Source organism: Chroicocephalus ridibundus, chromosome 7 (genome assembly GCF_963924245.1).
Source record: "Chroicocephalus ridibundus chromosome 7, bChrRid1.1, whole genome shotgun sequence".
In the NCBI taxonomy this organism is placed as follows: Eukaryota; Metazoa; Chordata; class Aves; order Charadriiformes; family Laridae; genus Chroicocephalus; species Chroicocephalus ridibundus.
Genome location: NC_086290.1, coordinates 22,216,066 through 22,229,672, shown reverse-complemented (window position 1 = coordinate 22,229,672; position 13,607 = coordinate 22,216,066). Strand labels below are relative to the sequence as shown.

Sequence of the window (13,607 nt, the reverse complement as noted above, 5' to 3'; positions counted from 1 at the left end):
CATAGGTCCTGAAGCTGCACGGTGACGTAATGTACAGGAAAACACTGATTACCAATGACGGCACCTCTCTGGGAGCTGGCACGCCCATTGGTTTGACAGTTGATCCAGCAAGAGGGTAAATTTCCAAAACTGCTGTGGTCTTTGCACATGAGTATACTCTCCACGTTTTTCTTACTTTTTAGGGTCTTCAACTTCTGTCCTGGATTTGAAAGGTTTGGGGTTTTTTTTCATGTTTGTGCAGAATTTATTTACTCTTTAAGTCCTAGAAAGTAATCGCATGGCTTCATAAATTGTTGCATAGATGTTCATTCTCCTTAACTTACCATATACTTATATGGTAAGATTTTTTTATTAAAAAGGATAACAGAATATTATGAATGTGAAAAAAATATCTGAAAAATGGGAACCCAGCGTAAAGGGAACTCTGAAGTTTTTCTTTATAATATCTTGTGATGTCTGTCTTGAGGCCTCTCTATAGTAGAAAGACACACTGCATGGGAAGAATGTCACATGTTAAATAGCATAACACTAAATATGATTTTACTGCTTTCTTCCGAAAAGAGCTGTGATTTGCTTTTTTTCCAACAGAGCACACAAAATTGCAATATGGCACTTTAAAAAAAAAAAAAGAAAAGAAGAAAAGAAAACAAACAAACAAACAAAACCCCCACCGTGTTCCGTAGGACCATAGTAGTAAGCAGTAGACATAGCAGTAAGCATAGACAAGTCTGCTGGTGACTTGTCAGACTTTCGGATGAATTGATGCCTAACTTTTTGTCCCTATTTGGGAGTGTGGCTGCCACGTGCCCTAGCTGTTCTTTAAAAACTGAGGCCAGAGCAGTGCACGTATTCCCCAGAGCCAGATAGTGGAATTCTGTTTCATATAGATTTTTTTAAACTTGTAGTTTTAATTCTGAATTGGAACCAAACTCACTGCCGAAACCTTGCAGCCATCTGTGAAACAGAATTATTATTCTCCTGCATTCTTGTTATAGTCCTAATACGCTACTGAGTTTACCTGATGACAGTATTGTGGGATGATACAGGGGAGGTTATGGGTTTCTAAAAATTATTTAACAGCTATTGTTCTCCTTTTCAAGAGGAACAGGCACTGGAACAGCCTGCCCAGGGAGGTGGTTGAGTCACCATCCCTAGAGGTGTTTAAGAAACATCTAGATGTGGCACTTCAGGGCATGCTCTAGTGGCAGAGATTGTAGGTTGTTTGGTTGGACTCGATGATCTCAAAGGTCCTTTCCAACCATGAAGATTCTGTGATTCTGTGATTTCTCTTTTTCAAGAGAACAAGCCTTTTTCTCTTTTTTTCAAACAAGATCTCTTTTTTCATTGTGACCTGGTTCAAAGTGATCTCTGTTCAACATGTGCTGAAGTATTTGGCTGACAAAGGAGATGGATTTAAGCATATGCTCAAGTGATTCTGTCATCAGCTTTGCTAACAGATGTGATAACCTGCGTTACAGGAAGCTGTACTGGACAGACCAGGGAACTGACAGTGGAGTCCCAGCAAAGATTGCCAGTGCAAACATGGATGGATCAGGCATACAAACCCTCTTCACTGGCAACCTTGACCATGTAGAGTTCATTACCATTGACATTAAGGAACAGAAGTTGTACTGGGCTGTCACAAGCACAGGAGTGGTAGGAGATTTTTTTTTTTAAATAATTGCTTTTTTACCTATTCATCTGTCTGTGTCTGTGGTTTATACAAGTAATTCAGTTACTTTAGTTTACTCATATAACTGGGAGTTGCAGGACTGATCAAAATCTGAATAACTGTTGTTACTAATTACCATTAAAAATATATGAAGAATTTGAATGAAAAACCAGAAATCATTATTGGCATCATGCTGACTCTTTCCTTCCTACCTCGTACATAAAAATCTCATGCATGAAGAGATTTTAGTAGCATATGTTGCCTTTTAATTTTGTAATGTAACATCGAACTTTTATTATAAGAAATGTAATATTAAGCTTTAAACTGATTTCTTAGATTGAGAAAGGCAATGTGGATGGTACAAATCGTGTGACTCTGGTGGTTCATCTTTCTCATCCATGGGGAATTGCTGTGTATGATACCTTTCTGTACTATACTGATCGAGATTACGAAGTTATTGAACGAGTCGACAAGTCTACTGGAGCAAACAAAGTAGTACTGAGAGATAACGTCCCACGACTGAAGTGCCTACGTGTGTATTACAGAGACAGTGAGTATTTGCTAAAGAGGTATTTCAGGAAATCCAACCTGTGAAAACTTGAATTCCCTCAGAGACAGAATGCATGCTTTTTCAAAGGAAATGGTTTGATTAGACTTTCAGGAAAAACGTCAGAAGCATTTTACCTGCTTTTGGTAAAGAGATGTTCCATCATCCAGTTAAGGCATCTATTGGAACATGTAGTTTTACAACAGTATAATCATTGTAATATTGACTAATTAACAATTTTTTTTTTTCTTTGGCTTCAAATTTATATATCTGTTTTATCTGATTCTTGCCCCCATTGATCTTAGATGAGAAGAAACCAACAAATGCATTGCTAACATTTGTGTGCTAAAATGTACAGTGTCAAAGATCTTTATTTTTTTCAGCTGGTTGTTAATACTGTGAGGTATATGAATTTGGTTATATATCCATGGGAATTTGTGATGATACAGTTCAGATTTTTATGTCTTGCTATGTGCGTCTTTCACAGATTCCGCTGGTTCTTCAAATGGCTGCAGTAATAATATTGGAGTTTGCCAGCAGCTTTGCCTGCCTGTACCTGGGGGATTATTCTCCTGTGCCTGTGCTACTGGCTTTCAGCTAAACCCTGATAACAGAACCTGTTCCCCATACGGTTCATTTGTAGTTGTTTCTATGCTTTCTGCAATAAAAGGATTTAGTTTAGAGACATCTGATCACTCTGAAGCCATGGTACCACTGGCAGGAAGAGGTATGTGGATATTAAAGTAGGAAAAAAAATCTTATAATGCCTAATATTTTGACATTTCTTGCTGGCATAGCACGTGTTTTAAATAAGTTAGTTCATATCAAAGATAATTAATTATTACTTGTCAAAATATTTCAGGACGAAATGCACTTCACGTGGATGTTCACATGCCTTCTGGTTTCATTTACTGGTGTGACTTCAGCAGCACAGTTTCTTCTCAGAATGCAATACGTAAAATCAAACCTGATGGTTCCTATTTTAGAAATGTTGTTACAAATGGAATAGGACGAAATGGGATCCGTGGCATTGCAATTGACTGGGTAGCAGGTAAGCATAGCTGAATTTAGGAGAATGTTATTCTTAACAGATTGTAAAATTTTAGACTTACATAAATGGATCCCAATGAAACTATACTGAATGGAAGTCCTATGATTCTAACTTTTGTGTCTATGGATTGATTTTAAAACAAGAGAAAGTAATTAGAGGCTCTTATGTTTTTATATATATGTGTAAAAATGAAAGTTTGTCAGAGCGCATGTATAGAACCTTTTCTCTCATGATGCGTTCATATTTGTCTTAGATCTCTGTCTGTGCATTCATAAGTAGCTGTTATCCAGTCTACTACTATACTTTACTACCGTAGTGAACAACACGTACCAGAGAAGAGTGCACAAAAGTTGACTGATGACATTGTTAATAAGAAAGAAGGAATCTTCATCTACTGTCAGATTGCTGTGCACAAATCCTATAAATTATAATGAAAAGTAAAGAAAGCAGAAGAAATACTATCTTTGAACTTTCATTTCCCCGCTTGCACTTCCTATTCCTATTTCAACATGTTAGAGATTAACTCAAATATTAAGTCTTCAGAAAGTGTTCATCAGCTCTAAGTAGCTGACCATTACCATTAATACATTTACTTTATATATGTACGTACTATACCTATATATGTTTTGCAAAAAGTTCTTCTGTTGATTGATAGGTTTGTTGGGATGAGTTTTAGAATAATCATCTGCTGTATACACTTAATTTACTTACTGTATACAGTGCTGTGCCATAACATGGTTTTCACAGTTGTGTGTTGTAAAAAGCGAGGGGATGAGAGTATGGAAGGGCAAGCCAAAGGCTTAGATTAAAAAAAAAAAAAAGTACACATGATTAACAGTTAGTAGTTAATGCACTTTTGATCTTACACCACTGATTTTCCCCATGGCAATCAATGAAGATTTAGGAATTAATTGACTATTGTCAGTTCGGGTGTCGTCTTTCTAGTTCCTCCAAGTATAGGCGAGTACTTCATGCTTCCAACAACTAAGATATTTATGGATATTAATTTTATGATTTAGTATTTTATCAGCTCATCTTTCTCGGGTATTGATGCTGTATATTAACTTCCTGTTTTGTTTTTCTGCTTTGTTTTGTTTTGTTTTTTTCTTCTTTAAATACAGGAAATCTTTATTTTACAAATGCATTCCTGACAGAGACTTTTATAGAAGTTTTGCGTTTAAACACAACTTATCGCCGCGTTCTGCTTAAAACTACCATAGATATGCCAAGGCACATAGTAGTCGACCCAAAAAACAGATATCTGTTCTGGGCAGATTATGGGCAAAATCCAAAGATTGAACGTGCATTTCTTGACTGCACCAACAGAACAGTTCTTGTGTCTGAGGGCATCGTCACACCGCGTGGGTTGGCCATAGATCACAGCAATGGCTACATTTACTGGGTGGATGATTCCTTAGATATGATTGCAAGAATTCAGCCCGATGGTGGTGATGTTGAAATTGTGCGTTATGGCAGCCGCTATCCAACTCCGTATGGTATCACTGTCTTTGGAAATTCTATGATCTGGGTGGATCGGAACCTGAAAAAAGTCTTCCAAGCCAGCAAGGAGCCAGGCAATACTGATCAGCCAACAGTAATACGAGACAACATTAATTGGCTAAGGGATGTAACCATTTACAACAGTAATTTCCAGTCACGTTCACCCCTTGATGTTAATAACAATCCTTGTCTGGACAACAACGGAGGCTGTTCTCATCTGTGTTTTGCCCTGCCTGACACGCAGACGCCCAAATGTGGTTGTGCCTTTGGAACACTGGGCAGTGACGGCAAGAGATGTTCTATTTCAACTGATGATTACCTGATCTTTGCTCTTGAGAATGCCCTCAGAAGTATCCACCTCGATCCTGAAAATCACAGTCCTCCCTTCCGCACAGTCAATGTGCTAAGAACTGCAGTAGCTCTGGATTTTGACAGCATAAACAACCGAATATATTTTACACAAAGTTATCCTTCAGGCACAGGAAGAATCAGTTTTGTTAGTATTTACTCAGGAGTTGGCTCTCCAACAGTAGTTGCATCTGGTAAGTGCACTGAAATGTGATACAAAGTAATTGGATATTGAAAAAAATGGACTGCAGCACCTAGCACTAGCTCACCAGGTATTTTTATACTAATGGTCAAGGTAGACTATTTAGTTAAGATATCTGATGAAATGCTCCTTTTGACTCTTCTTCCTCATTTTTTTCCTCTTCTAAGATTGTTATTTCATCTTGATCACAATTAAATGGAAATATAAAATTGTTTAAATATTATGATATAGACAAAATCATACGTAATGAATTAAAATTATATAGAGTAAATTAATATTGTGGAGTGAGGGATGATTCCTGCTACTTGGAGAATAGCAGCCAGAACTTAGGTCACAGAATCACGGAATAATAAGGGTTGGAAGGGACCTCTGACGATCATCTAGTCCAACCCCCCTGCCAGAGCAGGGTCACCTAGAACAGGTTGCACAGGAATGTGTCCAGGTGGGTTTTGAATGTCTACAGAGATGGAGACTCCACCACCTCTCTGGGCAGCTTGTTCCAGTACTCTGCCACCCTCAAAGAAAAGAAGTTCCTCCTCATGTTGAGATGGAAGTTCCTATGTTCAAGTTTGTGCCCGTTACCTCTTGTCCTGTCACTGCGCACCACTGAAAAGAGCCTGGCCCCATCCTCCTGACACCCACCCTTTAAGTATTTATAAGCATTGATAAGATCCCCCCTCAGTCTTCTTTTTTCCAGACTAAAAAGACCCAAATCCCACAGCCTTTCTTCATAAGAGAGATGTTCCAGTCCCCTAATCATCTTGGTAGCCCTTTGCTGTCCCCTCTCCAGCAGTTCCCTGTCCTTCTTGAACCAGGGCTCCCAGAACTGGACCCAGTACTGCAGATGTGGCCTCACCAGGGCAGAGTAGAGGAGGAGGATGACCTTCCTCCACCTGCTGGCCACACTCCTCTTGATGCAGCCCAGGATGCCATTGGCCTTCTTGGCCACAAGGGCACATTGCTGTCTCATGGTCATCCTGTTGTCCACCAGGACTCCCAGGTTATTCCTCCCCAGGTGCAGCACCCTACACTTGCCCTGGTTGAATTTCATAAGGTTTCTCTCCGCCCAACTCTCCAGCCTGTCCAGGTCTCTCTGTATGGTGGCACAGCCTTCTGCTGTGTCAGCCACCCCTCCCAGCTTTGTGTCACCAGCAAACTTGCTGAGGGTGCACTCTATCCCTTCATCCATATCATTGATGAATATATTGAAGAGGACTGGGCCCAGTACTGACCCCTGGGGAACACCACTTGTTACTGACCTCCAACTAGACTCTGTGCCCCTAATCATGACCCTCTGAGCTCTGTCTTTCAACCAGTTTTCAATCCACCCCACTGTCCATTCATCTAACCCATGCTTCCTAAGCTTCCTTATGAGAATGCTGTGGGAGACTGTGTTGAAAGCCTTGCTGAAGTCAAGGTAGACAACATCCACTGCCCTCCCCTCATCTATTGATCCAGTCATGCCACTGTAGAAGGCTATCAGATTAGTCAGACAGGATTTCCCCTTGGTGAATCCGTGTTGACTACTTCTGGTAGCTTTCTTTTCCTCCACATGCTTTGAGATGACACCCAGAACAAGCTGTTCCATCATCTTTCCAGGGGTGGAGGTGAGGCTGACTGGCCTGTAGTTTCCTGGGTCTTCCTTCTTGCTCTTTTTGAAGACTGGAGTGACATTGGCTTTCCTCCAGTCCTCAGGCACCTCTCCTGTTCTCCAGGATCTTTTGAAGATGGAGAGCAGCCCAGCAATGATTTCTGACCGCTCCCTCAGTGCTCTCAGGTGCATCCCATCAGGACACATGGACCTGTGGATATCCATTTTACTTAACTGATCTCTAACTTGATCCTCCTCAACCAAGGGGAAGTCTTCCTTTGTTCAGACTTTCCCTGTTACTTTCTCCAAAGTCTGGGACTCCTGAGGGCTGGTCTGAGCAGTAAAGACCAAAGCAAAGGTGGCATTTAGTAACTTTGCCTTCTCTGTATCCTCTGTCACCATGGCTCCTGTATCATTCAACAGCGGGGCCCACATTTTCTTTAGATTTCCTTTTGTCTATGATATACTTGAAGAAACCCTTCCTGTTGACCTTGGCATCCAGGTTTAATTCCAAGGAGGCCTTGGCTTTCCTCATTTCATCCCTGCATACTCTGACAGCATTCTTGTAATCTTCCCACGTGGTCAGTCCCTTCTTCCACGTGCTGTAAATTTCCTTCTTCCATTTGAGCTTTTTCAGAATCTCCCTGTTCAACCATGTAAGTCTGCTGCTTCCCTTGCCTGATTTCTGGCTCTTAGGGATCCACTGATTCTGAGCTTGGAGAAAGTGGTATTTCAATATCAACCAGCTCTCTTGAGCCCCCCTACCTTCCAGAGCCCTATGCCATGGGATGTGTCCAAGCAGTTTCTTGAAGAGGTCAAAGTTAGCCCTCCTGAAGTCCAAGGTTGCAATCCTACTTGTTGTTTTGTGCATGCTACCCATGATCCTGAACTCCGTCTTCTCATGATCACTACAGCCAAGGCTGCCCCCAAACTTAAATGTCATCTACCAGTCCTTCTTTGTTTGTCAGTACTAGGTCCAGTAGTACATTTCTCCTTGCTAGCTCCTCCACCACCTGAGTCAAAAAGTTATCATCAATACACTGGAGGAACCTCCTGAACTGTACATGCCTGGCTGTGTAGCCTTCCCAGCAGATATTAGGGTGATTGAAGTCCCTCATGAGAACCAAGACCTGTGATTGCGAGGCTACTTTCAGCTGTCCGTAGAAGGCCTCACCAGCCTCCTCTTTCTGATCAGGTGGCCTGTAATAAACACCCACAACAGTGTCTCTCGTATTAGCCTGGCCCTTAATCTTTACCCACAAGCTCTCATCTCTCTCCTCATCTGCCCCACGGGAGAGCTCCATATGTTCCAGATGCTCTCTCACATAAAGAGCAACTCCACCACCTCGCCTTGCTGGCCTGTCTTTCCTAAAAAGGACATAGCCATCCATGACAGTGCTCCAGTCATGTGAGCTATCCTACCACATCTCAGTAATTGCAATGAGATCGTGGCCCTGCGACCGCACACAGATCTCCAGTTCTTCCTGCTTATTCCCCATGCTGCATGCATTGGTGTATAAGCATTTCAGAGAGGGAGTTGAGTATGTAGTTTTCACCCTTGAGGGGTGGTAGGCCTTCTGGTTCTCAAAAATACTAGCATGCTCTAGTCTATGTGAGGAAAAGGTCTTTGTAACCTTACTGCATACGTGGGACTGCCTGAGTCCTAGGTATTAGTTCTTCAATTTTTTAAATGGACAAATTTGCATTGATACCAGTGGCATTTCAGATCTTTGGTGTTGCCACATTATAATACGCAAAGAGTATTGCAATATCTCAGGAAACCGTACTGAACTTCTGTGTATTTGCTTGCATGTGTCTAAGACCTGGGGACTCCAGATGGCATAGCTTTTGATTGGATCAACAACAGAGTTTACTACAGTGACTACCTCAATCAGACTATCAGCTCAATGGCTGTGGACGGATCTAACCGCACAGTGATTGCCCGGGTTCCACGACCAAGAGCCGTTGTATTAGATCCCTGCAGAGGGTATGTGTTGCACTTTGTATGTTTTATTTTAACTGAAGGTGAAACTGCAATTTAGACATTAACAAAGACTGCCAAATACTTCCTGTTCTGAGCCCTAAGTTCCAGCTGAGCATAACCATCCTAGATCTAACTCCTTAGGTTTAAGTTTTCTAAGCTGCTCTCAGCCTCAGAGATCTGATTTTTCTTCTGAGATTTTTAGAACATTTCTGAATGTGTAGTGCATGAGGCTTCACTTAGTGAGGGTGGAGGCCAGGTACTGGGCGTAAATAAGAACAAAGTTCAAAGCAGGTGTTTGTGTCAAGCAACTAACCATCCTCTGTTTGTTGTGTAAGGCAGGGAAAAGGGTATTTGTTGAAACCAAGATTTCTTCAAGAATATCATATCATAATAATCAGGTGGCACTGCCAAGAGATCTCTCTATTCAGAGTCTTTTATGATCTTTCCTTTTTTCTGTTGTATTTCCTGAGTGCCTCAGAAGAATTATTGTTTCAGTATCAAAACATTCCCTGAGAGGCTGGGGCATTACAGTGTTATACTGTATTTCTGATTTCATTACTAATTGTACTGTATTTCAAATGAAAAAAGATAAGAAAGAGATTAATTGACTTTACTGAATTCTCATAGGAACTGGAAAAACTTTTCTGAAGTTCGCTCCAGTGGACCCCAGTGATCCCTGTTAGAAGATTCCCTTGTCAATGTGCGCCAAAATAGAGACAGAAGTTCTTCTCCGTTAGTTTTGCACTGCGCACTTCAGTGAGGGACACCAGAGTGGAAATACTTTGAAGCAGATAAGAGCTTTGTGAGCTTTATTTGCTGAAAATATAACCTCGTAATCATGTTATTGACAGGTATATGTACTGGACTGACTGGAGTACAAATGCGAAGATAGAACGAGCTACACTTGGAGGAAACTTCAGAACACCTATTGTGAGCACCAATTTGGTATGGCCAAATGGACTTACCCTGGACTATGAAGAACAGCAGCTATACTGGGCTGATGCAAATCTGTATGTATTGATAACACGCTTGTTGGTTTACATTCGGATAATTTTTTAATAGATCTATCATTTATTTTTCCTGATTTTTTAAACTGTTTTTCACCATTTCTTGAATTTGGTACTTTGTATTATAGAATGTTAAGAGTTACTTAATAACAACACAATGTCAAGTCTTGATATTGATGTGGAACTACTGTGCAATAAGAAATTTTGGTATGCCACAGTGTAGATTTAGTCCGCTGCTTCATGGCATTTGTAACTGCTGGCAGTTTGTTCATCTTAGGTGCAACTCAGGACTTCTCTAACAAAAAAAGCATCTTCTGTAACAAATACAATCCTAGTGCACATTTTCATCATTCCTTGCTCATAGTTAATGCTTATCACCAGTGGAATTTGGCATGATGTCCTTGCTGTTACCTACCAGACAGGATTCTACTCTTCAATTTATGCCCCCAGTATTTCTGCCATCAGCAGGAAAGTTTTTAAAGATAATTTAGTTTGTATCCACTCAAATTCACCCATGGTCTCAGGGAAATCATTGCACCAATCGGACCTTTCCCCTCTGGTTCCTTCAGCACAGCAGTTCTTTTGCAGACTTCTCCTTTGCTGTGACAGAAGAGTGATGTCCGTAATGTAATAACTCTTATGGTCTGTGCCTCTATTGGATCTTCTGGTAGGAAGGCATTCTTATTTGGATTCATCTGTGTGCAGGACGGCAGGGCACCTGTAATGGGACCTTCTATTTTAAGGGGAATGTAGGATGTCAAATGAGACATCCTCTTTTCTCTTTCAAACTCTAGTTGATGAAGGTAGGGGAGCATATGCTTAAACGGCATTATTCTGACTTTGTCAGAAAAAAAGACTTTATTCAGTCTTTATTCTGACTTTGATGGGGAGGGCCTTTACCCCTTCAGAGGGACAGATACCAGCATGGGTTAAGATATGAAGACCAGACATTCAAAAATGACAGCGCTTCTTAGTTCTGAATGCACGAAGGGAACACAAAGGTGAGCTGTATATTCTTCTCCATTTTAACTCGTGCTTATGCTAGTCTCCCAAAGGTGCTATCCCTCTTTTGCTAAAATAGTGTTTCTGTTCTTTTGTTCTAGACCCTCCTGTTGGCTTGTAAGTATTGTGATACCATAGGGCACACACACAAGTCTTGAGATACATCTCAAGTAGATAGAACATTTGTGATAGTTGTGTGCTGTTCTATTCTCATATCTTCACAGTTGCTGCATGAAACATAGTAAGAATCCCTCACCAGATGGCATACTGACACTTGGGAACTATGTACACAGCTTTCCCTAAAAAGTTCCCTGTGGCACGAAAGGGGGAAATTACCTGAGCTTGGATTGCTGGAGAGTTGCTTTTGAGCTTCTTTTCTTTTCTAGAAGAGTAATTTCATAGAAAAGTGCCTTTCTGCACTTTTCCGACAACTGTTCTTTCACGTTAAAGCTTTTGCATTATAAAGGGTCCACCTATTATTATTTTCTTGTAATAATTACTAGAATTCTGTTTCTTCTTCTGCTTATATGAAATGCAGCTTTTTCCTTCCTACTAGTGATGACAAAGGAGACAAGCTGTGCAGCTTGTTAAGAAATTTCTTTTTCTCTCATTGGACATTTCCATTCTTATTCAACCCACACTGGTAGTCTAGTAAATGCCTTAAATGCAATAGGTAATAATTAAATTTTATCTCTAGCAGAGACTTAAACATACAGTTGCTTTGGGGTTGGATAAAATAATTTCAAGTGATTTTCTTCCTGCTACTGCTAAGTTGTTGGAGCATTTCTGTGTTTCTGTGAGAACTCTTTTGGTGGCTTGAACCGAAGGGTGGAGGTTCTCCTAGTAAAAAAAGTCATTAACATCATACCCATTCCAAAAGTGTATTCTCTCATGAAGTTTTGCATTCGTTTTAGGTCTCAGTAGCGTAGTTGTTGAAACATTTCAATCTTCAGTCCAATTATTTCCACTACATTATTGTGTCAGTATTACAGAGCCGCTACTCTGCATCACTATTGAATCCACAGATTGAGAAACTGGAGATTTTTAATTCATAACAGCACCCTACATATTGGTGCACATTACTGAAATGGAGGATACTAGTTGCCGGACTAGTTTGGGCATTGCTTTATGTGTAGGTTCTTTCTTTTAAGATGATATCATTTCTTTGTTATTTTAGGCAGAAGATTGAGCGATGCTCTCTCACTGGTACAAATCGTGAGGTAATTGTTAGCACTGCTTTGCATCCATTTGCAATGACATTGTTTGATCAGCACATATATTGGACAGACTGGAACACACGAAGCATTTACCGAGCTAATAAGTATGATGGTTCAGATCAAATGGTAATGATCATGAATCTTCCACAAAGACCAATGGATATTCATGTCTGGGCAAAAAGTAAGCAGCAGCAGTGTACCAACCCTTGCAACCAGTTCAATGGTGGCTGCAGTCACATCTGTGCACCAGGTAAGCTGTCATGCTTCATGACTATAAGCTATTAGGTTGCCTGTATTAGAGTTCATAGTATAACAATTTTAACCACATGGGGACAGCTGAAATATCTCTTAGTGTTCCTAAATGTTTAATATTTATTTTATTTATAAATGTAATCAAAACGATTGCTATTCAAGGTTATGTTATTTCGCCAATACATCTGAAGATTGTGTCTGAGAATCCTCACAAACAAAAATTATGGGTTTCTCTAAACATTATTTTCTGGGGTTTTGACTTTTTTACCTCTGGGATGAGACATGAAGTGAGCTCCGCAGCATATAGTTACCTTAGGAATACATACTAATGCTCTGTATACTGAACAGATGTTCCCTACCACATATTTAAAAATTCATTATGGTCACTATTTCTTTATCACACGATATTACAAAGTCTTTCCCTAATGATTGATTTCCAAAATAAATGTTTCTACTGCCTTATTTTAAATGTTGGACAATTACTAAGAAGATAGCACAAATTGATTTCGATCTACACTGTGCAGTAGGTGTCCTTTTGAGTCACGGACTCCAGAAACATGCTCTGTATATCAGTTGCGTATGGGGGTGAGACCTGAGTGACATATGTATTCCATCTTGTATCTCCTTGTGCATGTGTAAGGAGAGAATCGAAATGATCCAACAGCTCACCAGTCCAGATGGCCAGGAAACCAGAATGGTAGTATACCCCAAAGACCATACCTGTTACAAAGCTATTTTGTGTATTGTGGATTTTTGGAAGTTATGATCCTTGACTTTCAAGAACTCATTCAGTTCCTGCTTGCTTTTAAGCATCTTAAAGACCTTTAAAAATACATCTTGCCTGAAAACACCTCAAACTTCGATTTTTGAGAAGAACGCTTAGTCTAGTGCAAGGATTTTTGAAAACCCTGTTTTGATTTCAAGGGACAGAGCCTCAGCTGGTGCAGCTCTGATATTTGAAAGTATCAGATGCCATCTTGCTGCCACCCAAAAACTATTTGGACAACAAGAAAATATTAAAATACTCCAAGTTCTGATCTCAGTTCTTCTAGGGAACTCTGGAACAGCTCTTGTGAGTTTTAATGGGCTTGCATGTGCTTAACTGAGATAAAAATCTGGCTAAGTCACCACACTTCTATTTAAGCAGATAGATGTTACAGGAGTTATGAGAATTTTTCATTGCCTTTTCCAGTGTTAAAGCTGTGAACAGTTTCATGGAACCCTATCTAAAGCA

The 13,607-nt window shown here is 40.3% G+C and overlaps 1 protein-coding gene across 3 annotated transcripts in view; it reads left to right on the top strand.

Moving 5' to 3' along the window:
- Positions 1-13,607, top strand: part of LRP2 (LDL receptor related protein 2) — a 129,905-nt gene that overhangs the window by 71,725 nt on the left and 44,573 nt on the right. For all 3 annotated transcript variants that reach the window (XM_063340640.1, XM_063340641.1, XM_063340638.1), the window contains exons 34-42: positions 6-115; positions 1,479-1,656; positions 2,009-2,222; positions 2,707-2,946; positions 3,082-3,270; positions 4,392-5,312; positions 8,733-8,898; positions 9,747-9,905; positions 12,082-12,371. In XM_063340640.1, coding sequence (XP_063196710.1) covers positions 6-115; positions 1,479-1,656; positions 2,009-2,222; positions 2,707-2,946; positions 3,082-3,270; positions 4,392-5,312; positions 8,733-8,898; positions 9,747-9,905; positions 12,082-12,371 — 2,467 coding nt within the window. The remainder of the gene's footprint in view (positions 1-5; positions 116-1,478; positions 1,657-2,008; positions 2,223-2,706; positions 2,947-3,081; positions 3,271-4,391; positions 5,313-8,732; positions 8,899-9,746; positions 9,906-12,081; positions 12,372-13,607) is intronic.